The sequence below is a fragment of the Lemur catta genome, chromosome 3 (genome assembly GCF_020740605.2).
Source record: "Lemur catta isolate mLemCat1 chromosome 3, mLemCat1.pri, whole genome shotgun sequence".
Classification (NCBI taxonomy): Eukaryota; Metazoa; Chordata; class Mammalia; order Primates; family Lemuridae; genus Lemur; species Lemur catta.
The window spans coordinates 90,390,520-90,417,586 of NC_059130.1; the positions used below are offsets into that span (position 1 = coordinate 90,390,520).

General features: G+C 45.6%; 2 protein-coding genes across 6 annotated transcripts in view; both read left to right on the top strand.

Annotated features, from left to right (window-relative positions):
• Positions 1-16,467, top strand: part of BEND5 (BEN domain containing 5) — a 47,960-nt gene extending 31,493 nt beyond the window's left edge. For all 5 annotated transcript variants that reach the window (XM_045548073.1, XM_045548074.1, XM_045548075.1 and 2 more), the window contains 3 exons: positions 2,350-2,498; positions 8,237-8,450; positions 16,291-16,467. In XM_045548073.1, coding sequence (XP_045404029.1) covers positions 2,350-2,498; positions 8,237-8,450; positions 16,291-16,448 — 521 coding nt within the window. In that variant the 3' untranslated portion in view covers positions 16,449-16,467. The remainder of the gene's footprint in view (positions 1-2,349; positions 2,499-8,236; positions 8,451-16,290) is intronic.
• The window catches only part of AGBL4 (AGBL carboxypeptidase 4), a 1,191,358-nt gene that overhangs the window by 982,208 nt on the left and 182,083 nt on the right, over positions 1-27,067 (top strand). The gene's annotated exons all lie outside the window — the stretch shown is intronic.

A 27,067-nucleotide genomic window follows, 5' to 3' on the forward strand; every position in this document is an offset into this window, starting at 1 on the left:
GCCATGTACCAGGCACTGCCCCAGGCTCCAGGATCCCAAAGGGAGCAAAACTTTGCTCTTGAAGAGCTTCACAGTCTACTGTTGAAAACAGATAGGTGGATGATTGCAAACATAATTTGCTAAAAATGTTCACAATACAGAGACCCCTACCTGGGAGTGATCAGATCGAGGCCTCACAAAGGAGACACCTGAGCTATGTCTTAAAGTCTGACTGAGGGGTTGGCAGACAGATGGGGTTCAAGGCCAAGACAACAGCACAGAGGCCTGGGGCAACATGGCACTTGGGGCACCTGAGCAGAGGTGAATTTGGGGGGGAGCAAGAAGTGAGCCCTGGAGGTAGAGAGGATGCCAGTTGTTCTGGGCCTTAAGAAGGTGTGGGACTTAATGAGAGGCTAGTGGGGAGCCTACACAAGGAAAGACGCTGTCATGTGGAAGATCTCTTTGGTAGCCATTGTGAAGACGCATGGAGGAGAATCAGATGGAAATCATAGCTGGACTGGATACATTCTCTTGCCCAACAGCCACCTCTCATGGAAGGAAAGGTAGGCTTTAGAGGAGGAACGTGATCTTGCCAAAGAGGACGTGTGAGCTAGTAGCTATATGGACCTCCTCCTGTCAGCCCATCCCTTCTTCTTGTCAGTGAACAGGAAAGAGACCTCAGATGCCAACTCAGCCACAAGCTTTAGGGGAAACTGCAGTAATTACCTCTTCCTAGGTCTAAGAAAAGATCAAATGCTCCACTTGAGTTTGTATCTCAGAAATTCAACCTGAAATCCCACGCAGAGAGGAGGAACTTTGGCATATGCTTCTGGAACTTTAGAATTATTCATTCATTGTTGTCATTTTTTTACTTAATTAGCAGGTATTCAGAGAACACCTACTCAGTGCCAGGTGCTGGGGACAAGGGAAATATAAGACCTAAGCCCAACTCTTGAATAGAGTCTGATAGCATTATTGGAAGAAGCTATCAGAATTATTCTGATGCTATTGGTCCTTCACTCTGCCAATTTCTGCATCTGCCATTCACTCACCTGTGGTCACACAATTAAAATGCAGCAGAGCCAGGAGTGGGACCAGAAATCTCTACCAAGATGAGGAAAGCTCTTTCGCCTGCACTGTTCTGCTCCCCAACCATCTTGCATTCAGCTTTGTACCAGGTTCATGCTTAACTCTCTGGAGACCACAAAGATTCTATCTTGCAGTTGGCAGCTGCCAGCAACTCAGGATTGATATTCTCATTCTGAGAAGCCCTGTCATGAGGAATTTTAGTAACAAAATCACCAGTACCTTCCCTACCACCAACCAAAGTCTAGGAGGTGGCAACTGAACACAGAGTTGCAACCAGATTATTGCAAAGGGCTTTAATATATAAAGAGCTTTGTACCCAGTTGTCCACATGGTTAGCATTAGAGAAGATTGGACTGTGAATTCCTCCATTACTTAAGTTGTATGCACAGCCATAGGGAGCTGTGTGGCAGTAGCTGAATCTCTAATGTCAGTCAACTCCTCAAGTGTGTGCACAGGGAGAATTTCCAGCATGCTAAATTCTGTTGGCCTTTGGAGTTGTTTTCCCACAAAAATTAATCAAGTCATTCAGCCTTATTTACCCATTTTCATCCTGTTTCTCTGCCCTTTAGTAATCAAGACACAATAGGTGACTTAAAAAAAAAAAGTCCATCACTTTTAAAATTTAATAGAGAAAAAAATATCCCCCTTAGAAACTATCACCATTTATCTAGCTTCCTTTCACTGTTTAAACCCCACATAATTGTGTTGATTGCATTAAAATAAAAATCAGAGTAGCTGCTGGTTCAGGCAGTCAGGGGCTTAATCTGTATTGTATTTAATTTCTTGGTTCAAATGCTCCTGTCTAGATATGAGGTCTTGGGGAGGGGAGGCCTTCACATTGCTCCTCACAGCTTTCCTAATCTCCCTTCTTCCACTGTGGCCTTCTCCATTGTAGGCTGCTGAGGTGGGGTTTTTGGCAAGTACACAATTTGCATATTCCAGTAATTGCCACCCCTTCTCCTCTAACCCAGTCTTAACGGAACCTCTTTCCTGTACCAGAATTTGAGTCTCCTGCCTTTCCATTTAGACAATGACACCCTAGAACAGTGCCCCTCATTCATAATTAGAGTCTGGTCCATTCTTATCTTCCAGTTTTTCACCTTTCCCTTGTGACATTCATACCTCATATTATTTTTGAGTCTGGGTTTAAGTGTAGTCCAATGGACAAAAATAAGCTAGCATTTTTTTTGTGCCACTATGTGCTGATAGATGCATAGTTAAAAATATTTGCCTTTTATTTTCCTTGGAGTTCTAGACAGATTTCTTTTCTTAACTGCCTAGGTCCTGCCATTGACCTGGAAAAAGTAAAGTCAGAATGTCTCGAGCCCGAACCGGAGTTACGGAGCACTTTCAGTGAGGAAGCAAATACGTCGTCCTATTACCCCGCTCCTGCGCCTGTCATGGACAAGTATATCCTAGACAATGGCAAGGTAGTGTTTTCAGCTCAATATCCATTCCCTACAAGTGTTTGTTAGTCAGCGTAAAGGTGGAGAGTATGGTGGGAGCTTTCCCAACACAGCGTGCCTGGTTGGCCTCTTGGCCTAGCCCTGAGTGACTATTTCTGGAATTTTTCTCTTATACCTAGTGTAGCTTTGCTAGGACATTTTCTTCTTCCTTCTTCCTCCTTTCTTTCTTTTTCTTTTCTTTTTTTTTTTTTTTTTAACATATTGGGCCAAAGCAACTATAAAACTAAACTGTCATTTTAAAATAGCTTATTAGTGAGAAAGATTTTTTAAAAAATTCCTATGATAGTGCAATGAAACTTGTTCTACCTTTCTATGAAACCAGATGCTTAAATTTCTCAGGTGAACTAGAAATGAAGTATCTGATTTACAGATGACAACTCAATAGATATTTGTTCACTGTTTACGAAGTATCTGTATGTTCCAAGCCCTGTGCTAGATACTATGAACGTGGGGGAATGAGACATGCCTTCTGTCCCTAAGCTGCCTTTGAGCTGTATATTCAGCGGTGGTGAGCCCACAGTCCTAGGGCCACATATAAGTCCTCAGATTTTCTTGTATGACGCTTGAAAACAAATCATGAAAGAAAACATAAGCATGATTAGTAATTGTATTGATACAGGGTTGAAAACTAATAGAATAGCCTTTGGAAGTCTTAAAGGCACATGATGACATAGCAGCAGTGCACAGGAGGAAACTGTTCTAACATCCTTCTAACGTTGAAATGAATTCATCTTCAAAGAAGTGTATCAGACCCTTTTATCTAGGCACTGGTAAAATCCGGCTTTAGTGTTATATTCTCTGCCACCCCGGCACACATTATAGACATCACCTCTCATTCTCCTTAAAGAGTCATCCGCGTCAGTTCATTCTTCTTGCCTCATGCTTCGAAAGGTCTCTGTTTATCTAGTATCATTCCCCGGTGGGTTGATGAGAAAGAAAAGGTTGTTTTATTTGGGTTTGTACAGATATATCCCTGCTGCTGGCCATCCTGAGCCAAAGCAAATATTGTCAAGCTGAGGAAATGAAACCTATTAGTTTTCAGGGCTCTCTTGGATGTGCTGTCAGTCCTTGCATCTCCCACTGAGCGCTTCCTCCCCTGCAGAGGCGAGGCTGATGGGCCAGGCCACAGGCCTGGCCTTGCTCCATTCAACAGGCTTGCGAAGTCAGCTTTGCAGAACAGAGGCGGCAGGACAGAGTGGAAGCAGGCATCCTGGAGCCTGAGTTCTTAGCATAGCTCTACCTCTGTCCTACCTGTGTGACCTTGGGCAGGTCTTTCAATTCTCTGGGGCCCCAGTGTCCTTATCTGTGAAAGGTGGGATCTGATTGATGGTCTTCATATGCCTTCTTTGACTCAAACTGTGTATCTAAGTTTGGTAGACCTTCTCTAATGGGAGTTAAAAGAAGATAGGACTATTCTATGCTTGTTGATTTCCTTTTAGTCATGATCACATTGTGCAATGACGAGAGAGGTTTTCTTAAAGTAGCTTCCAAGAGAAATCTATTTCTCTCTTGCTTTGAAGCCGATGGACAGTTTCTGAGCATGATGGGGGCCCCTTCTGCAAAGACAGCATTCTTCTCCTAGAAAATGGCTCTCTCAAATCTCATTTAATTTTTTTTACACGTGAGTTGAACAACAAATCTTAAAAAATGCCTATTTTGTTTTTTCATTGGTTTTCACCAGGATGTTGCTATAAGGCAAACCTGGTTTTTGTTTGCACCTAATTTGTAGTCAGGCAGAGAGATTTATTAAGGTGGAGAAAAGAAAACAGACATGCTGAAAGTGGATGGCAGCTTCCCAGAGCAGCATTTCTGACATCCCAGAAGTAGCCCTCCTTGCTCGTGGCTCTGCTGTCCTTTCTGACCCTTCCTTCTCTCTGCAGGATCAGAGGCCTTAATCTCTGCAAGGCCTAGAGCACTGGAATGGGATCCATTTCCTAGCAGGAAGTGAGTTTTGTCCTATAAAACATTTCACAAAGATATATTTTGATCAAGTCCCATCCTTCCAGATGCCATATTTTTAGCAACCTCCCTGACACATAACACTAACATTTTGGCCAAACAGTGTACTGTGGTTTACATAGACAGGGCTTGCCACACAAGTTACTTGATTCTGATAAAGGGCATGGCTTTTCTTTCTCTAAGATGTTTTATTTCACAAACTCATCGAATCATAAAGCTGGAAAGACCATTACAGTTTAAATCGTCTAATTTAGACATAGTATGGATGGAGAAACACATGCAGAGAAGGGACTGTCTACAGTGACAGGGCAGGTTAGGGGCAGGCAGGAACTGGAGGCCAGATCTTCCGGTTCCCAGGCTGGCGCTCTTCTCATTCTATTCTGCTGCTTCCCTGAAAACTGTGCACTGTGCCAGGTGACCTTGAGCTTTGCTGACCTCAGGGGCCCTTATCTCAAGTGCCCCAGAATATATCTGCGATTATTCTTACACAGGGCTATTTCTTTCTGTGCTGTAAAGTTGGCCTTTTACTTGAGCGAATGTCAGAAAATATTTTCTTTTCCAAGGAACAGCAGCTCACCAGAACTAAAAACTAGTGCCATAAAGACATTAAATATGCCTGTCAGCTTCCTGCTGCTTTGTGTTCAGACTAGTCCTTATCACTTTGAACCTCCCCATCAAGATACACTGTGAAGGGCTGAATCAGGTAGTAAAGGCTCTAAGTGGGCTAGAAATTCAGAAGGGATAGAACTTAGTCCTGGAATAATTAAGGAGTGTTTCCTGGATTTTAGACTGGGGCTTAACATAAGGGGAAGCATTCATCCCTGGGCAGGGGAATGGCATGAGCAGAGACATGGGGAGGAGAAAGGAGACGAAGGATGGAACAGTTACTGAGTGTGTGCTGTTCTAACATTTTATTCATCTTTTCTCATTTAATCCACAAGGCAGCTCTACAAATTAGGTAATGACCTGCCTACTGCACAGCTGAGAAAAGTAAGCCTCAGAGAAGGAAAGTGACTGGCCCAAGTTAACCAGCTAGTAGGTAGAAGAGCAGGAATTTATACCCAGGGCTGGTGGCTCCAGATCCCATCCTCTTGTGTCACAGCACAGTGGAAGTAGAAAGAAATGAATGAGTGCAGGAGCTTTGTAGAGTGATGAATATAGTAGGGGAATAAAGGTTAATAGATAGAATGGATTCTACTGGGCCTTTAAAGCCAGGCTGAGGATTAGATGTGACAGAAAACAGAGGGCCATCCGAAATTCCAGAGCATTGACATGAAAACAGAGTTGAAACACCACAGAAGTCATCTGGTCAAAGAAGGAAAGAGGCGTTTTAGGAAAATTAATCTGTCAGTGATTACAGGGCGGGTTGGAGGGAGCAGGGCCTGGAAGCAGGAAGGCCAGTGCCTGGCTGTTTTCCTGGTTTCCCGTCTGCTGTGGGGAACTGTGCTGGAGGCTGGCGCAGGAGTGGCCGGGCAGATGCAGAGGAGAACTCTGCCGTGTTCCAGCCACATCAGCACCACCAGGACACAGGGGGCTGCAGGGAAGCCTGCGAGAGTAGCAGCTTCAGGATCACACAGATTTGGGTTTGAATCTTGATTCCAAAATTTACTGATTGTGTCTTAGGCAAAGTAATTTAGTCCCGCTGAATCTCTGTTCACATCTGTAAAATGGGAATAATAATGTCTACCTGTTTCCATCTCTTAAGGTCATTATGAGGATTAAACAAATCAAGTGTACAATACCTGGTTCATTATAGGTACTCAAAAAATATTAGCATCCCCTTTCTCTTATAGAACATTGGCTCAAATGACTGTCATCTCCCTTTTAAGAATAATAAATTAAAAGATCACAGGAAAGCAAGGCCCAGGGTAAAAAACAGCAGATATCTCTGAAAAACTGAAGTTGTCTTCCATCTCTAAGATCTTTTGATTCAGAATTTCATCTAATTCAAAATTCAAAATTTCTTGTTTTCCCCCTATTTCAGGAAGCTTGTGTGGGTGGCTCCAGAGTGTCATCAAGGGAGGTGACGCAGGGTCCAGCAGGCAGCAGCAGGGGACTTGTCCTCAGCCTGCCCAGTCTGGCACACAGACTGCCCACCTGCAGTTCAGACTGCAGAGAAAAGGCCAGACTTGCCCTTGGGGTCAGCGTTGCCTAGTCAGCCCAGGGAGCACGGCTCACAGCAGGGTTGCTTATCTCTCCTGAGCCACAGGAACAGATTTGCGGTACTGAAGTTTACGCACAGAGAGGCCAGGTGGAGCTGGTTATCTGATTGCCTGCAGCGGTCTGAGTGATCTTTTGAGCAAAAGGAGGTGAAGTCAGATGTAGCAGGTGGATTGTTTACTTGCTAGTTTGTGGGTGGGCTGTGTTGCTATATTTTTTTCTTTTTGATAGTTGGAAAACCTCAGTAATTGCTGTGGCAAGAAGTGTTGCTGGCTGACCTGTCTGCCTATCTGCGTGTGCCCACCTTCCTTCCTGAGCCAAGCTTACGTAGAAAGATCTTTAATTGTCTTTTGAACAATGGGTCTTGCCAGTCTGCCACTGGGAGTGTGTGGTCTCTCAGCCCAGGGCCTCTCCCGAGATGTCTCCTGCCCGTGCAGTACTGGTGACCTGCAGGTCTCCCTGAAAACAAGGACCTTTGGCAGAGCCTTCTCATGCCCCTTAGAAAGTCTGGCTCATTAGCAGCTGCCTCCCCTCTGTCCCCACAGAGGCCATCTCCTCCCTTCGTAGACTCGGCAGAAGCACAATATACATGGCAATGTCAAAGTCAAAACTATTTTTAATGATTAATGTTAGTAAATGGTTTGCAAGTTGTTATAAGAGCCAGAAAGGAAAACAAATTTAAAAGCTTGTGGCTTGTTGCTAGAACATTCTGGATCTTTTGCATTTATTGGCTCTGCACTGAAACTTTCTGACTGCTTCCCTTACAGGGAGCATAAGATGGTGTTCTGTTCTGTGTGCTGTCAGAATCAAACGGGTGCATTGTGGTTGTGTTTAACTTGTTAAAATCATAGGTATTTTGAGCCAGAAGGAAATCCAACTCTCCCACTTCACAGATAGGCAAACTGAAGCTCAGAGGTAGGAAAGGACTTGCACAGCTACACTCTGATCAGCAGGGCAGCTGCTCCCCTCATTCCAGCTGGCAGGGGTTTATAAGCGTAGCTTATAAGAGGTTTTAAACCATCCTAATGCCTAGGCCGTACCTAGATCATTGAGCACCAGCAATTTTTATAGCTCCCTGCCATGCGGGGACCCCTGCGTGCAGCCAAGGCTGAGAACCACTGTGCTAGGAGGATATGTGTCGCAGAATGTTCACGTTAAAGGGAGGCAGGTCTTTCCATAGCGTAACACAGAAAGGAGTTAAGCAGTGTGTCCCGAGATTCAGTCAGGCTCTGAGCAGCCTGGTGATAACATGAGTAATAGTTTAGAGTCCCAGCTCTGTCCCTTACTAGTTGAGTGACTTTCAGCAAGTCACCTCGCCTTTCTGAACCTGGTTGTTTCATCTGAAATGAAAATAGTGTTGCCACGAAGATTTGAGATGGTGACTCTACACCACTAGAATAAGGCCTGGCACATGACAGGTATTCAGGAAATGATAGCGATTATTCTTACCCTAAAGAGAGTGAATTTGGTATTTGTGGTATGAACCCTTGCCGTTGTGCAGCAGTGCTTTTTAAAGGACGAGAGAAGCCTCCCACCGCCCTCCTGTCGCACTAAACAGGTGCTGGTGTTCTTATCCCTTTCAGGTCCATCTGGGAAGCGGGATTTGGGTTGATGAGGAGAAATGGCACCAGCTACAAGTAACCCAAGGAGATTCCAAGTACACAAAGAACTTGGCAGTCATGATTTGGGGAACAGATGTTCTGAAAAACAGAAGTGTCACAGGAGTCGCCACAAAAAAAAAGAAAGATGCAGTCCCTAAGCCACCCCTCTCGCCTCACAAACTCAGCATCGTCAGAGGTAGGTCACTGAGTGGAAACACACTGGCTGAGAGCCTGTCCTTTACTCTGTCGAGAATGTATTAGGCACAATTCAGTTCCACAGACACTGCAGCCTCTGCATACCAGGCCCGGGGCTGGGCAGGGGACACAGGAGCAGGTATCCCAGATGTCCTGGAACAGCCCACATTGAACAGGTCAAATGAGCTTGGGACACAAGTACAGTTCAGGGAACTGGCATGAGAGAGGGACAGATGACATGCTCACGGACTTCTCAGGCGGGGAGAATAAATACCCTTAGCTAGAAGATCAAGGAAGAATTCCTGGGACGGGGGTCACTGACTGGGCCGTGAGGGACACGTCAGACGTGGAGACGCAGGTGTGTGTGCAGAGGTACTGCAGGAGGCAGGCGCGCCTTGAACAAAGGCGTGGAGATGGGACAGGAGTGCTGCTGTGCGCAGACAGCAGTGAAGGTCGAGGCTGGCGGACACAGTTCTTGGTGGCTCTAGCATTGCGCCTGAAGCAGCTAAGGAGACGAAGACTAGCTGATGGTCACTGGACTCAGCTTCCTGTCTGGTGTTTGGGAGGGGCTGGAGGGGAGGCAAAGAGACGGGAGTCATTTGTCTCCCTAGAGATAAGTCTGTATCCTGGACTCCTTGATCTGCCTGCCTGCTTTCCTCCCCTCCTTCCTTCCTACCCAGCCCCCCTCCCTTTCTGCCTTCCTCCCCTCCTTCCCTCTGTTTTTCTTCCTCTCTTTTCTCTCTTTCCTTCTTCCTCTCTTTTCTCTCTCTTCTCACTTTCTTCTTTCTTCCCTCCCTCTCTCCCAACCTCTCTCCGTCCATCATTCTTTGCCAGGCCCTCTGCTGGGCATGGAGGACACAAAGAGGGATAAGACACAGTCTCCACCTGCAAGGAGCTTGTAGTTTCATGGGAAGGATGAACACAAAAACAACTAGTCACTGTACAGCAATACAAACTATAGAGACAGACGGTAGTATAGAGGGAACAGAGAATGTATTAGTTGCTAATTATTTTGTGCACTTACTATGTTTCAGACACTATTTTTTTTTAAAATGGTTCTCTTTTTAAAAACACTTCTACATGTATTAACTCATTATCCTCATAATAACCCTGCTGTTGGCTTCTATTATTATTCCTGTTTTACAAACGAAGAAACTGAGACACAGAGATGCTAGGCAACTTGACCCAGTCCTGCAGCTCGTAGGAATAGAGCCAGGAGTCCGAGCCAGCAGGCTGGCTTCGGGATCTGCTCACAAACCACCGTTCTCTAAGCATCCAGGTCTGCCGTATTTTCACAAGGAAAGTAAGACTCGGTCAGTTAACACATAGATTTTGAGCAGGCCCCATGGCAGGTTCTGGGGGAAGACAACAAATATGTCCAGGAACGAGTCAGATAGTTCCAGATACCATGAGCTTCCTTATATGATGTGGTGGGACAAAGAGGGCTGCACTAGCCGGCACCAGCTGGGGTGGTTGGAGAAGGTCAGTTTGAGGAGGTGACGTTTGAGCTGCAAGCTGGGTGTGGAAGAGGCAGCCCTGTCTGAGGCCTGAGGGGTGGCGAATCAGGCGGAATAAGCAGCAGGTGCACAGGCCAGCGTGCTCAAGGAGTGGAGAAGTCCTCGTGGCTGGGGTGTAGAGGATGGGAGAGGGAGGTCAGGGAGGTGGGCAAGAGCCAGTCTTAGAGAGCCGGAAGGCCATGGTAAGCAGCTTGGATTTACTCTACTTGCAGTAGAAAGGCAATGGAGTTCTCCAGTCGTGGGTGACCATGTGGGAGATCAGTTAGAAAGCTGATGCAGGGCTCTCAGGGAGAGATGCCACTGCCATAGACTAAGGGTACAGCAGGGGTAGTGGAGAAAATTGGCCAGCTTGAGGATGTATTTTGGAGGTGGCAGGACACAGAGAGATTAAGCAACGAGCCTGAGGTCATGGCTACAGATTTCAGAGCCTGGATTCAAAACCACACCCCCTTACTCTAGTCTGGGGCTGCTTCTGCTGTAACACAGCTGCCTCCCTTGCCCGGCTGGCTCGTGATTAATTGATTTAGGCAGCCACTTATTTCTAGATAATCAGAGGTACCCTTCAGCCTGGCTGCTGTCTGAACTGGTAAAGCCTGATTCAGGAGGTCGCCCTGAGAAAGGCTCTCCCAGGGATGCAGCCTTGCCTTGCTTGGTAGGTGGCCGACCTCTAATTCTGCTACACTTGTTAGAACGTGAGTCGGCAGGTCCTGGGTGCCTTCCCATAACTGGCTGTCCCTACCATTGTCATGTGTTATAAAATCATCTGCTGTGTGTCTGCCTCGGCCCTGGGGACCATATCTGATTCGTCTCTGTGTCCTCACCTGGCACACAGTAGGAGCTCAGTAAATGAGCATTGAGCAAAAGAAACACTGAGACCCACAAGCTGATCCCCTGACTGACCATTAGTGTGATTTCTTGTAAATCACTTTTTCTCTCCATGTCTCAGTTCCCTTTGCTGAAAACTTACCTCTCAAGATGGTCAGGGCTGCTGAGGACCGTAGCAGCGAAACAGTTGGGAAGAATACGCCTCAGCTGCGTGGCTGGGGCCGTTACACACTCGCTGTCCTCGGCCCCGGCTGGGACCTAGATCATCCGCCACGTCCTCTGAGTTTCCCACCCTGGTCTACTCCCCCACTTTCCAATCTCTTTTTAAATCTCTTTGCATAGTCCGCTCCACACCTATGTCTTTCTCAAAAGATGGCCTTGTCTCTTCTGTCCCAGAGAAAGGTAATTTCAATACCACCACACCTACAGACTTAACTCTATGCCCCTGTTTTTCATGTCTCAAAAGAAGAGTTTCCTTTTCTTATTTGGTGCTGGTAATTCTGTCCAGCTGGGCCCTAGATCCCGGTCCACCTGCCTGCCTAAGTACTTTGTTGCTCCAATTATGCCTCTGTTCTACCGATTCCTTCTCCACAGTGTTTAAATATACCTTGCTTACTCATTTCTTACAAAAGCAAACACTCCTTTGAGGGCACTTACGTCACCCAACTGCTGCGGCGTCTCTCTTCCTTCACATCCAGGCTTCTCGAGAGACTTCCCCATGCTCACTGTGTCCCTGGTAATGCCTCTCCATCTTCAACCCACTTCTCTCTCGTCCTGCCAAGCGTTCCTTGGCAGATCTCCTCGCCTCCCATCATTGCCATTGCCATCAGCGTGCTCTTGGCTCTAGATTCAAATCTGCACTCCTCACTCGGCTGTTGCCTGCTGATCTGGCCTCGGCGACCCCTCTGACCTTGTCTCGCACCGCACTTCCCGCTTCCCCCCTGCTGCAGCCACAGAGGCCTTCCTCCAGCTCCTTCCTGTTCCACTGCTGGCAGTGCCCTTCCTGATCTGCCCACCCTGCCTCCCTGTCACTTAGACATGCCTCCCAGTCACCCAGTCTGAAGTAGCCTCTCCATTGCTCCCTGCTTAAAGCCTCTGCATAGCCTTTCTTATTTACTTGTTTCCTGGATAATTGTCTTTCTCCCCCCCCCACCTCCATTAGAATATAAACTTCACGAGCATCTTATTCAGGGCTAGCCCATAGTAAGAGCTCAATAAATACTTGTTGAATCAATGAATGAGGATTCCCAAATCTATGTTTGACCTCAGTTCATACTTCTGAGTTCCTGATCCCTATGTCCAAGTGCCCAGTAGTCATCTCTTCATGGATGTCCACATGACATTGGCAAAACTGCTGTCTCCTCCTCCTTCTCCACAAAGCCTCCCGCCTCCCACATGTTCCCTGTCTTGGTGAGTGGTACCACCAGGCCAGGATCCAGGCCTCACCCTTGATCTGCCTGCCTCACTGTCCAGCCCCCAAATACCTCTTAAACCATCTGCTTCTCTCCATAGCCACTGTACCCCCTCTCGGAACCCAGGCCACATCATTTCTCCCCTCCATTACTCCAACAGCTTCCAGACTCCTCTCTCCATTATGGAACCAGAGTGATCATTCAGAAGCCAGATGTGATCCTTTTACCACCACCCCAGTCACAGCCAGTTCGTAGTGCTCATTATTAAAGGCTGAGCTTCTTAACATGCCATCAAAGCACCTTCATAATCTGGCCTCTGGCTATATCTCCAGCATTATTTTTCAGCATCATTACCCTTGAACTCTTAGTTATTACCACGATGAACTCCTGTATTCCCCGAATAAGCCTTGTTCCCCCTCACGTTGGGGAATTTGTAAATGCTATTCACAGTGCCTGGAACATAGGTCACACTACCTACTTTGCGCCTCAGATCTGCTTAGGGGACCTTCCTTCAGGAAGTCGTCCCTGACCTCTTTGGGTGGGTGGCTGCTTCTGTCGCATGTCCCAGAGCACCTAGTGCCCACCTCAGTTCTCTTCTTACTGTATCTTTGCCTCCTAGGAGCCTTGTCCACGTACCCCTTGGAGCCTATAAATGCTCACCATGTCAGTGAGTGAGAAGGAAATTGACTTGCCCAAGGCCATACAATTGATTAGAGACGGAGCCAAGCTGAACTAGGGTTTCAGGCTCCCTGCTGTCACCAGAGTTTTCTTGTCTTACTGAAATACAGTGTTGATTATTACTTTTTTACTACAACAGGCAGGTTTCAAGTCTGTCTCCCGTCCCGTCATACAATCATTGTTTTTAGCCTAATTATTTGAGCTATTCCAGATTGCATTTGGCTGGTTCTTCCCATGCAAGCTGTGTGCTAGATTGAGATTGTTTTTATTTATTTTGTCTTATTTTATCACATTTAGTCACATTTGCCACATAAAAATGGCAAAAGCCTTTACACTCACAGAGTTGGTGAGGATTTTCTCCTCTCCTTGATTTTAAAATCATTCCTTACCAGACAGCAGAAGGATGGGGTGACGCTGACTGCTTTAGAAAGATGGAAGCAGGAGAGCTCGAGCACAGTCTTGCTCTGATGACAAGCTCCAGAATGACAGTAAAACCCATTAAGGTCAAATGACCTTTTGCAGAGTGTCTGAGTTTTCTAAATGAGCCTCAGCATTGCGTTCTGGTTAATTTTTATAACTTTTTTAATAGGACACATTAGCGCTGTTATAAACCTTGTTAATTAAGCAATAATCTCAAATGCTGCCTCGCAGAGGGAGACATTCCCAGCAACTGCAGGTGATTAATATCTAGAGTCTAACGAAAGCCTTTTAATCAACCTGAGAAGCCATTCAGTGCTGTTGCCCCTAGGAAATGAGAATGATTGGAATTCTGTGGGGGCCCCTCTGAAAACCTTCCTCCATTTGCACCTTTCTGTTTGTGCTAGGGCTCCTGCCAGGGCTTCTAAGGGCCATCACAGCCACTCTCCTGCCTTTCTCTTCTCTCGTTTGCCTCTTTACCTGCCGTTATTACCTTGCAGACAACTAGACTTAGATCTGGAAGGATCTCCTTAGATTATCTGGTCTGACACCCTGGAGAGATAGTGAAACTGAGGCCCAGAGAGGTTCCCCCTAGACGTTGCACAGTGTCTACGGTTGGAGCCAGACTTGAACCCCTGAACTTCTAAGCAGTTCTCATCACAGGCCATCCCCCTCATTTGGTTCAGGTTCCAGCAAAGTCACTGTGCCTGTTTGTTTTTTCTTGGCCCAGGGCTGGAGAGGGAAGCCCAAGCATCCCAGTTTGTGGAGGGAGACTGTGTGGTTACAGTTCTATTAGACTGCAGTCAGTGCTTCGGCAGAAAGAAAAACCCCGGCAGGTGTGGGAGCACGGAGTTGTAGGTAGAGTGGGGTCTCTAACTCAGGTAGGTTCCAAGAAGGCTGAATCTGGAAGAATGAGTGGGATTTAGGCAGGTGAAGGGGGATTCCAGGTATTCTGGGCAGAGATGAGAGAAGACACTGATGTGTGGAGCAGCTTCGAATGGAGAAGGAATTGCAGGTGAACATAACAGAGGGGAGTCTGGGAAGACAGGGCCCTCTACCTTCTTGTCTCTCAGTCCTTACGGAAAGGCCAAGGCAAGACGACGTAAGGATTAATCAGACTTGGGAGTAGTCAGGAAGCAGTGGAGGTCAAGTAAAAGCTTTTAAAGGCTTCCCTGTGCGAAGCCCTTCTCAGTGGGGCGTAAAGGGTGCCCCAGAGAAAGAAGCTCAGAGCACGTGCACCTGCAGCAGGCGCAGCAACAGGAGGACGGCCGGCTGGCTCCGGGCCCAGGGAAGGGCTCCGAGTGCGGGGAGGCAGCAGTGGGTTCTGCCCTGTGCTCACTCCCCTCCTCTGGGCCTCTAGTCTTCTCCTACGTAAGCGGAGGAGTTAGCACAAGTTAGTCTTCATAAGCCCTTCCAGTGTTGACATTCTGCCTCTCTGAGAGGATTGCCTGCTCTGGGCTGTCTGAGTAAAGATGGGATTTTGCTTATTCTCCATAGCAATTCCTCAAGATTGGATTGTCATTCCTGTTTAGGGGAGGAAACTCAGGCTCAAAGAACTTAAAGTTTTCACCCGTGATTACACACCTGGGGGCACATTCCCCTCCCACACCCTAGTCCTCTTATGTCCAGAATGTTTGTGTTCCCTCAGGGTCCCTCGAAAAGCATTTATTCATTCACTCATTTAACATATATTTGCTTAACCTTGTCCGTGTGCCAAGCACTGTGCTAGACCCTGGGAATTAATAGTTGTGTATATATAAAATACCTGGAACAACCCCGTACAGGGTGGTGTAGTGTTCCTTACAGTTTGAAAAAGGCAGGCAACATGTTTATCCGACATGCCTCATGGCAGCCTGTAAAAAGATACTCTGTGGTTTGTTATCCCTGTTTATGAGGTGAGGAATCTGGGGCAATGATTGGCACCAGGTCCCCAGGAAGTCAGCTGAAATCAGGCTCCAGCCAGGCCTTGTCTGGGGCTGGCTCTTTGCTTCCTCACAGCGAATGGTAGACTCAGTAAGAGAATGGCCCTCCTAAGCCTCATCAGTAATCGCCACAGTGAGACACCACTTCATACCCACCAGGTTGTCAAAACCTTAATCACGTGACAATGTCAAGTGCTGTTGAAATGGGGCAACCAGTACTTGGACAGCAGTGCCAGTCAGCACACCCACTTTGGAAAACAATTTACTAAGCAGCACCTAGTAATGTTGAATATGCACACATCTTAACATTCAGCCAATTCCACACCTAGGCCCATACTAGAGAATTTCCTACATGTGTACCCCAGAGACATGCGCCAGGGTGTTTGTCACTGCAAAACCATGTGTCCAGGGACGATAAAATGGATAAACAAATTGTGGTACAGTCATCAGTGAAAAGAAATGGCCTACAGCTATATGTTTCATGGATAAATCTCAAAACTATAACATTTGAGTGAAAAAGGCAAATCAAAAGGATATATAGAATATAGGCACATTGGTAAAAAGGTTGAAAACAGGAAAAATAAACTACATGTTATTTAAGGATATGCACATATGTTAACACCAAAAGCAAAGCCAAGCAAAACTTCAGAATAGTTACCCCTGGTGAGGGAGAGGACGGAAGAGGAGTAGGGAGGGGCATAAAAGGTTTCAGAGGGACAGTGATGTCCTGCTAAGTTGGGTGGGGGGCACGTGGGTGTTTTAGCATTGTTTATTTTTATTTTAGGCTAATCAGTTGAAGCAGTGGGAGTGGAGAAGGAATAAAGAAATCTGTAACTGGATGTGATCAATTAGTTGTAAACTTATCATTTTTATAGTGTCAATTTACAGTGCATATTTACTCTTTTCTAAGTACCTTTTATGATGCAAATTGAAAAATATAGCTATACCAAATATGTGAATTGGTATTTGGGAAGTATGTCAGGAAGCACGTTTTCTTTTACCCCCCTTAAAAGATTTGTACTCAAATTCACCATTAATCCTTGGCCTTCTTGTTTCTTCTCCCTGTCTAGAGTGTTTGTATGACAGAATAGCACAAGAAACTGTGGATGAAACTGAAATTGCACAGAGACTCTCCAAAGTCAACAAGTACATCTGTGAAAAAATCATGGATATCAATAAATCCTGTAAAAATGAAGAACGAAGGGAAGCAAAATACAATTTGCAATAAACTTTGGATTTTTCATAAAGCCTTCGTGTTTTCCTTGCGTGGCGTGTGATATGCGAGCTTTGGTGCCATCCAAATCAGGCCCCACCATGCACAGTGGTATGTGGGCAGGGAGCCAGTCGGGTTCTGAGGTCAGCAGCTTGTTCTGAACTTGGACTTCCCACTCCAAAGAAGGCAGACGGATTTGCTGATACCCAGGCAGCAGCCTAGTGCCGGTGTCGTTCTGGGGATGGGAAAAGCACTCTTTTCAAAGGGGAATAAAGGGTCTCTGAGTTGCCTCTCACCTGACTGGGATTTGAACTGATATTTTTACCATTCAAGGACTTCTATCTCTGTTCCTCTATTTTGTTCTGTAATAAAGCTTCATTAATTCTTTGATGTACCCAAGCATTATCCTCATTTATTTAGAATATTATGTGTGCAGTAGAGGTGACCAGTGTGCTATAAGGCCTGGGATGCCCCTCCTTGCAGGGGAGGAACATTCAGGCTGAAAGAGAGAAAATTCATAAGAGATGGGGTTGCTATCTACATATGTGAAGGGCTATCTCAAAAGAAAAAGGTTACTTTCTCTGATTTCAAAGGCCAGATCTTGGGCCAATCACCTTTGTCACTCGGGATGATCTGAGATTCAGCTTCCCTGATAATTTGAATCAATCTTTGTAAAGGAATGAAGGGGTTGATAATGTTAGATGTGGTATAAAGTTATATTCAGGAAGTAGAGACATTGTCGCCCGGTAATCAGTTCTTTCCTCCTGCCTTGTAGCTCAAGTGTTCTTTGAAGTTACATAATTTTTATCTCATTCTTTATTCAGTTACTGAATCTCTAAGGTGCCTGGCACACATTCGGGCAAACCACATTCGAGCTTCCTGTTGATTTGCACTTTGCTTTCTGTAATGCCTATGAAGTGTGCATGGTGTATTAGAAAGGGCAAGGGCTTTGGGCTGATGCTTCTAGACTCCAAGCCTGGCTTTCTGCTTGCTTTGGGCTTACCCGTCTTCTCTTAGTTTCCATTTTCTATTCCATAAAAAGGAGATAGTACATACCTTGCAGAGTTGCTACAAGAATCAGAAATAACATACATAAGAAAGTGCTCAATAAATGTTGGCAATTTCTGATTATTGGCTTTTAGTCATTGGTTGGAAAGCTTTGGCCTTTGGTTTCTCTAATGGGTTATCCATTAATTGGTGGTCTGTAACTAAAAGCTCACGGTCACTGGGATAAGTAGAGGAGGCGGTTGCCACTTTGAGAACTTTTATTTTACTAAATAAAATCCTTTGCAATGTGAAATATTATATGCTTGCTAATAGGATATATACATGTGAATTTCCCTTTATGGTGTTTTCCTGGCTCTCCACAAACTGGCAGTATAAGCAGTCTGGGACTGATCACTTACCTTCTCAGAGTCCTTATCAGTATAATGAGGAAAATAATGCCTACCTCACAGGGCGTATGGATAATTTAATAATAATAATAGATACTTAATATGTGCCAGGACTTTTCTAAGTGTTTAACGTAGGTTAACTCATTTCATGAGATAAGTAAAGTTCCTGACACTTAGTAGATATTCAATAAAACCTTCTTGTTAAGATATGTTCATTTAAGGGCATGGTGCATCTTGGGCGTGAATAGTGTGGAATGCATGAAACTAAAAAAAGTACTTGTCATTGTTGAGATGGTCTCCTTTTCTCCCTAAGCATAGCAAAGACACGAATACCCAAATCTGCGTTTCTCTTTAAAGACTAATACAGTAAGGTACCTGCTATGTAGGTGCTTTTAGGCTAGTGGGGGAAATAGTTATGGAAATATCTACAATAAAAATGCTATTACATATGTGAAAGTATTTTGTGTAATGTATAATATATATGCTATGTTAGAGACAGAAGAGGGCTGGGAAAGATTGTGGGATCTGGGTTCAAATCCTAAGTTTACCACTTCCAGGCAGGTCACTTGACCTCTCCGGGCCTTGTGTCTTTTAATGTGGAGATAATGATCCCTAACTCGGGGTTCTTGTGAAGAGTAATCTAGATGAAATCTGTGAAAAGGTTCTGTAAATCACAAAGACCCATGCAGATGTTAGTTATTATTTTTAGCACATAAGGTAGAATGTAATCAGGAATGGGTACACCAGTGAAGCATGCTTATAAGAGCTAATTCTGACACAAAATCAAGAGGTTTCACACACTGGTTAGACTGAGATGGTTTTGAGCCCCTGTTGTGTACCTGGTGCCCTGTTACTGTAATACAAGGTCAAGACCATCATCTTTACACACAAATGAAGAAATGGGCTCAGAGAAGATGAAATAATTTCTTGTCCAAGGTCCTGGCACTGTCAACAGTGGAACTGGATCAGAATCCAGGTCTGCACAAAACCTGCCCTTTTACCTCTTGCCTGAAAGATGAGTGGAAACTTATGGTCTGAGCTTAGAATCTAGCCATGTAATCTCGGAGTATGTTTAGGGGAGTCTCAACCTAAGTAATTGGTCAATGGATTAATTCAGGCCATTTGCAGGGACTGAGAATAGTAATACTGTTTATAAGCATTCATAGTTTTATTACATTCAAATACAGAACACAAAACTGAAATTCTTATTATGTATTAATAGTAGTTTCCCAAACTTTCCCAATCTTAAAAATTGGCTGAGGTTGTTAAAATACAGATTTCCTGGGCTTCGGCTTTGAAAGTCTGATCCATTAGATCTGGGATAAGGCGGGGAACGTGTATTTTAACACAAGTACCACTTTTGAAAATCACCAGTTTCGCAGAATTCATTAGAAGACCTGCTGCAATGAAAGAATAGGAGTGTTTCCTATGTAAAAACAAACGAGCTAAAAAACTGATGTTCCTTCTAAAGTGCTTAAGGATATTTGAAATTGAGACTAAATTTCTTCTTAAATAACCGAGGATTTGCCCTAACACCTTGTTTGGAGTTCCACTTCATGCTCACCAAAGGCTGTTTAGCTGGGCACGATTCAGAAGGTGATCCTGTCTAGGCACCAGTGATTTGTCCCTCACTTGTACACTTAGATTCTTTTGATTCCTGTGCCGGGCCAGTGAGTCGTGTAGGAGAGGACAGTCAATACCGAGCTGGCAAGACCTGAATCAGTGAGATGTGGGCACTTGTCTCCAGGAGCCCTGGCAACAAGTTCTCTGTTACCAGATGAAACAGAAAGATGGGACTTGGCTTATTTCCTAGCTGGGGAAAATGTGTTAGTAAACTGTTAGGTGTTTGTGTGTTTCTTGTATGCATTTCTAAATTATGACATTTTTGTAATTATAAAGAAATAAAAATTACAAAACTTTTAGAAAAATAGGGAAAACTCTCCCAATTGCACTGCTGAAAGCTTTGTGATATATCTCACCCAAAGGTGTAAATATGTATTTTACTTACTTATGTTTACAGTATATGATCAGATTTGTTTCGTTCCCTTTGCATTTAACATGTTTCCCTGTATTTTGTGAAATTTATAAGCATCAGTTCCAACATCCACAAAGTGCACTGACACAAGGCTACAATTGAGTAAACCGTCTGATCAGCGGCCCAGGCACTCACAGTGGGGCGAACCCATAGGTCTGCCAGTTCATGAAGGCTCACCGCACACTTTCATCAAGTGTGGTGGTAGGATGAGCTTGCATTAGGACGGAGATGCATTCGCGTTCAGTTTCCAACTCCTGCACTTACTACCTCACCTGTGACAAGTTATTTCATCTTTCTTAACACCATCTGCAAAATGGAGGAAATAATACCCAGTTATGGGGTTACTGGGGGGGGGGGGACTGAAAATGTAAAGTGTCCAAACAAGGGAGGCTAAATGGTCGTCATTGTTAATGTCGGTATTCCTCTCCTCTCTTTTTCTTTCACTACACCTGTTCATTCCTCACCAGAGTGTGTTCCTAGCCGGTCTGTAACCTGCTGACCTCTTACAAAGTGGCCTTGGCTTTCACGCCCACCTTTGGCTCTCTACATTTGTCGTGCTTGTCCTGTAGTTGTCAGTACCCTGGGGGTCTTCCCTGTGCACGGTGACTAGGCTCACCCCCGGGACTCCAGCTCCCCTCGCCCAGCTCTGCCCCCAGCCCCTGCCACCCAGCTGGCCCACTGGTCCCTCTTTGGATTTTTAGATTGTTTATGAATAAAACTCAGATGAGGAATTTTATGTTGCATAGTGTTTTCCTTTATATTTTTCATTGTTTTCTTAAGGTGGTTTCACCAGGGTCAAAAGTAATGACATTTTTATCACTCTTGATACACATAATGGGTGTGACCACTCAATTATTTTCCCAGCTGAATAAGTTAAAAAAGTTATTATATTTTATATTGTCTTTGATTATTGCCAGTACTGCACATCTCTCCAGAGTTTGATTTCTTCTTTACAGAAAAGAAAAACTTGTTTAAAACCTGTAAATTGTTCTAGCAGAATCCATTTCTTTCTGTGTTTAATTTTCTCATGCACCCCAAGTTGACTGAGGAGTAAAGAAAAATAAAATTAGAGTATTCTCATGCACCAATGTGTTTACCTTAGGCATATAATTTTTGCTTTCATATCTACAAATTGACATACCAAAAGATAGTTTCATCACTTCTTTTGAAGGAATTGATCCATTTCTGCCAGGCAGCTTCATAGGCTCATGGAACCTAAGGGTCAAAGGTGACCATGCTTGAAAACCTCCAGGTATGAGGAATTCGTCTTCCTACCCAGGATCCGTCCAATTATTGCCATCAGTAAAATATTCTTCTGTTGAGCTAAAAACCTACTTCTCTGAGACTTTTTAAATTTAACTTTTTTAATTGACAAACAATAATGTACATATTCATGGGGCACACAGTGATGTTTCAGTACATATGTGTAGTTATCAGATCAGAGTAATTAGCATATCCATCATCTCAAAGATTTACCATTTCTTTGTGTTGGGAACATTCAATAACCTCCTTCTAGATCAAAATCTCTCTCTAAAACCACACAGAATGCTTCCACTTGTAGCCCTTTGTTGAGTTAAAGGTGGCTATCATTTCTCCTCACCGACTAAGAAATAGCTCAGATTCTGTTCCATCATTTCTCACGTGAGGGAGGCTGCAGGGAAACGTGGGGGCCCTGGACTTAAACAGCCCTGTGTCCAAGTCCTGATTCTTCCACTTAGTAGTATGTGACCCTGAACAAATTCTTAACCTCTCTCTCTTAGCTTCAGTTTTCCTGTTTTAAAAATGGGAATAGTGATAACTACCTCACAGGACTGTGTCAAGTGTTACGTAAGATAATGTGAATAAAGTACCTGGGCAGCCAGCATCTCTTAGTTCCCTAATCCTAGGGACACTGCCCATCCTGGCTGCTCTTTTATGGATGTGCCCCTAAGGATGGGGCTCAGGACTGGACATGGTACTCTGGCACGAGTCTGATCAGCAGAATGTTACCTCTTACCCTCAGGCTTTGAATTAGCATCTTTAGGAATAGAATTATCTCATATTGAGTAAGGTTCAATAAGGTAAGATTGAAAGTGTGTGGTGGGGGGAATGTCACCAAACGCTCCCCTGTTCCCTTTTTTTGGCTAACACAAAACTTGTCCCTTTGGTTTAGTCTGTTGTAAGTGAAAGAGCATCAATTTGGAGCCAGAGAGACTCGCCCTGATTTCAAATCCTGCCTTCACTATTTATTAGGTTAGAGGAAATCAGGCAAGTTCCTTGAAGTCTCCCAGCCCCTGTCACCTTTGCCTGTTATACAGTTGCTATGGTAATGGTACCGCCTGCTGCTGTGCCACACCGATAGTCCCCACTGGACCCCAATCCCAGCCTTTGGTAAACGTGGAGTCTTTTTCTTTTCTTCCTCCCCTTTTTTATTCTAACAGCTCTTTAATCCCACCACCCCCCTCAATTGTGTGAATTTTTCAGATATATTTCTTAAATGAAATACAGGACTTTGCATTCATTCCTGTTCCATTTCATTTCATTGGTTTCAGCCCAACATTCCAGCTGGTTGAGATCTTCTCTTCCATTTGTGTTTAAAATACAAAAGAAAATTTGAAGAAAGCCAAAGTCTAAAAGGAAAACTCAGCCATAATGCCAAGAGCCAAGCCTAACTGCATGTTCACTTCTGAATGTCCCTTCTGCCTGTCCGCGGGCAGCACCTTTGTCCGTGGCAGCTGGCCAGCGTCAGCCGCCTCCCGTGTGACATCTGCACCCTGCCTTACCCGTGTCACATCAGATGGCAAACACTGCCTTCTCTACTGCCTGATGCTCATAGCTATCATTTTAACACCTTTCCCAGTATTGGGCCACAATTAACTTCTTATCTCTTCGTGTATATGTTCTTGTCTCTAGTTTCTTACTATTAGAGATGCTGCTGCTGTGATTGTTTATGATTGTTTTCCTTATGTTAGTTTTCTTTCTTAGAATAAATTCCCAGGAGTGAGCTAATTGGGTTAAAGGACAAAAACATTTTTTAATACTTTCCATTCATTGTTAAATTGCTTTCCAAAAGGTTGTTCAGCCATACTTCAAGCAGCACAGACATGCATGTGCCAGTTTTCCACAACTTCATCAGTATTTGGAATTTTAAAGTTTGACAAATTAGCTTTCTATATAGATGTACTTTTTCAACTTCTTCCTCTGTGAATTGTCCGTGCGTACATTTGGGTATGGGAGCCATCCTTTTGGAATTTTATTCTATTGTATATCCTTCCTCCAAGTTTTATCGTACATAAACATGATCCTTTGTATCAAGGATCGATAATAACATTTAGTTCAGCAAAGAGCCATGTGGTCCTCCACTAGAGACCTCTCTTCTGTTCTCACTAATTAGCATTCACCGAGCTGGATTATTCTAGTAGTTAGGACTCCTCCACCTTGTTGTGATCAGGGAAGGGCTCTGAGATGTGACATTTGAGCTGACACCTGAAGGATGTGAATGGCTGTGAGGTTGTTGTCTCTCCATCCCTCCATCCATTCACTTTAAATGTGCTGAATATCTAGCCTGTGCCCAGCACCCTGCCAGGCACTGCTGGTCCAGCCAGACCAGGGAGTTACACTGCAGGTGCAGCTGCAAACCCGGCGCCCTTCCAACCACACCAGAATGCGCTCTTTCGGCCACAGCTGTTCTAGTACCCAAGGATTTGGGCAGTTCACAAGTTTCCATTTCATTAGCTAATGGGAGAGAGAGATTCAGTATTCTAGCTTCACCACCATCTGTATCCAGAAGTTCCTCCATTATTTATTATGGAATTTTTTTCAGTCATTCAACAAATACCTACTAGGTGTCAGTCACTGGTTTAAATGCCTAAGATGTATCAGTGAAAAAAACAAAGATCCTCTGTCATGGAGCTTCTAATCTAGTGAGGGTAGAATGGAATGGGGAGGAAGATAATAAGCATAATAATTTTAAAAAACTAGAAGAAGGTGATAAATGCTGTGAAAAAAGCAAAAAGTAGATGAGGGTAAGGCAGTTTGCTAGTGTGAGGGGGTTGTGTTATTAGTGGGTGCACAGGGTGGGCTTCACTGGGAGGTGAGATCTGAGCAAAGACCAGAAGGAGGTGGGGGGTGGCCAGCGTGGGGCGGGAGCCCTGCCCAGGACTCCTGCCCAGGACCCCGGCCACGGAACCCGCAGCGTGCACGGAGCACGGGAGGCCTGGGGTGTTAGGTGTGTCCTGTCTACCTGCTGCCTTGGTTTTACTTCAAGATGGAGGGAAGAAGGAAGTGGAGAGAAGGAGGAAGGGAGAGTTAATTTTAACTGATACTTTCAAACACTTTAGATAACAACAAACAAGAATGTATTATACCATAGAAGAAGCATTTTCATGAGGAAAATTAAACAGGAGCTTTCAAAAAAATTCGGCACTCGAAGATGTGTCTATGGTCCTGCCTGTACCCACCCCCAGTCCCCACAGATGCCCCTGAGGGGAAAGTCTACTGAGTCCTGGCTGTGGACAGGTTAGATTGGGGGCTCTGAGTCAGGCTGTCCTGGGTTTGAATCCAGCCTCCGTCTCTTCCCAGGTGAGTCACACTCTTCCTGGAGCCTCCATTTCCTCATCAGAAAAATGAGGAGAGCAGGCAGCCGAAATAGCTCAATTGGGAGGGCGTTAGACTGAAGAAAAATGAGGACAGTAATTCTCAGCCTGCATTATCGTTGGAAAAACAAAATGAAGCAGCACAGGAGAAAGCTCCTGGCACAAACGCTGGCTCCCTGCCACACTGCCTTCCTTCCACTGACCTGTCCCCTCATCAGATGATGACATCTGGGAAGCTGACCCTGGGCATACCGACTAGCTCTGCAGCCTTGGGCAAGTGATGTCACTCTCTTGGCCTGGGTTTCCTCTTCTGTGGTGCAGCAGCAGTGACCCCTCATCTGCGTGTTTGCTCTGAGGGTTCACGAAATCCATAGTGAAAAGTGTGTCTGGAGCATGTCAATCCCAGTGCTGGGGAGACAGCCCTGTCCCCGGTGAGCTCAGCCAGCCCAGCCCTTAGTCCCTGCCTAGAGTCAGGCCATGGGGGTTCCTGATTAGGCCAATGGCTCTATGGGAGAAGGGAGATCATAAATGTCCAGGGCCTGAGTCGCTCCCATACATATGGTTCTGTGAGAAGAATGTAGGCAAAGGACCCTCCTCCCACTCTGGAATAGGCACCTGAAATCACCCAGAAATCCTTAGCCCAGATTGCCAACAACCATGCTGGACCTCACCCGCCTTGTTGCAGCAGCCATCAGAGAAGCCACACAGGGAACAAATGCCAAGGTAGCATTGCCTGCGTCATTGTCCTTGGTTGCCTGCCATTAATTCCTCAGCAAATCTCATTCGTGGCCACCTGCAGTGATACCCAGAACTCGGCAGAAATGGGATTTCCATGTTGGGATCATTTCTGGAGACTTCAGGGTCTGAATTGCAGCCATCCCAGGGGCAGTGAGGGTCTGTTTACCCTACACCCCAATCTCACACTCACATACACCTAACCCTACTTCCACCCTTGGGAAAACAGTGACTGAGTTAAAGTGGTTTTCTGAATCAACAATATGTCAGCATAGTTATCAATTCCCTTGCACCATCCAAGGACACCCCACTCCTTGACAGCACAGGACGGGGAGGAAAACCCTCAAGCTTTAAGCATCACCCAAATCTTGCAGAGCCTCTCCCAGGGCTCCTTCAACTCTTCTACATTCAGCTCCTTGGTCCTGCTCAGTCTGGGGCCCCAGCTCATTCTCGTCCCTCTTCTGGGTCATTAACTGTGGGGGAAAAACCCTATCTTCCCCGGGCTTGAAGACTCAGCTTGAATATCATTTCCTCTAAGAGCTTGTTTTCCATCTCTTCCTGAAAGGACTCCCTCCCTTCCATAGTTTCCCAAATTTCCCTCCATCCCTCACTCCTAACCCCAAACTTCCCTGTATCTTAACACTCAGAGCATTGCATTATAATATCTATCTAGCTGTCTCTTTCCCCCAGCTGTCAGCAGACTGGGGGCAGGACTGTATTAATTCATCTCTATACATGTTTGCTGAGCCCCAACTATGTGCTAGGTACAGGAGATATGGATATGGATGATATTGTTAAATTAACTAATATTTAGTGAGTGCTCACTATGTGCTAGCCCCCGTTCACTCTTTTAATTCTCATGCAACCCTGTGAAGCAGATACTACGACCATCTGCATTTCACAAATGAGGACACTGACTTAGTGAGGTTGAGTAACTTGCTCAAGATGTCACCACCGTGACCTGAGGAGCAAGACTGGAGTCTGAGTCTGTGTGACTCCAGTGCCTGGCGTCTTAGCAGCCATGCTAGATGCCACCTAGGATCTTTCGGCATTGACACAAGCTGTTCTTCCATCCGGACGTTCCTCTGCCTCCTCCGCTTTGTGGCCCACTTCTCCTCCTCCCCAAGGTCTTCAGTGCCCCATCCCCAGCCTGCGTGGGAACCGTCCCCCGGCTCTACAGCACCCTCTGGTGCCCTCAGCCAGAGTCTCATCAAGCTGTGTTGTCATTGCTTTTCTGTCTTTCTCACTGGACTGTAAGCCCTGTAAGGTGAGGATCAGCAGTGTCCATCTCTGAGACCCCGGGCCCAACACAGGGCCTCGTGCAGATGAGCTGGACCCCTCCCTAGAAGCCTGGCCCCCGATGGCCAGAGGCTGTGGGAAATCAGAGACCAAAGCAGTTCTTTTTAAGGCCCTGAGGGGTCAAGAAAGCCCTTCAGGAGGGGGTCACGAGACCTTCCTGGTCTTGCGCTCACAGGTTGAAGGTTAATAGGTCATTGCCAGGTCAGCGAGCAGCCACGTCGAGGGCGGCCCCACCTCCTGCAGCCCCCGTGCAGGCCCTGGCGGGGGCTCGGCCCACAGAGGTGTGTCAGGCACAGCATCCGCCCTGATGTCCAGAGGGGAGTGAGACATGTCTGGGGCGGGGGGTGCTTTGCAGGCCCACACATGTCTCTGTGTCAGGTCCTTCCTAGCCGCTTCCTGGATGCCATGGGAAACAGCATGGGCTACAGAGTAACAGAGTGCGGGCTTGGCCCTGTCCTCCACTGCTTCTCAGTAGCATGACCTTGGCCACGTCACACAGTCTTCTGGGTCCTGAGATTGATCAGTGACAAGGAACTGATTTATCATCTTCAGTGGCAAGAATAACAGTGTCAACATTTCAGGGCTGTTGCATACCGT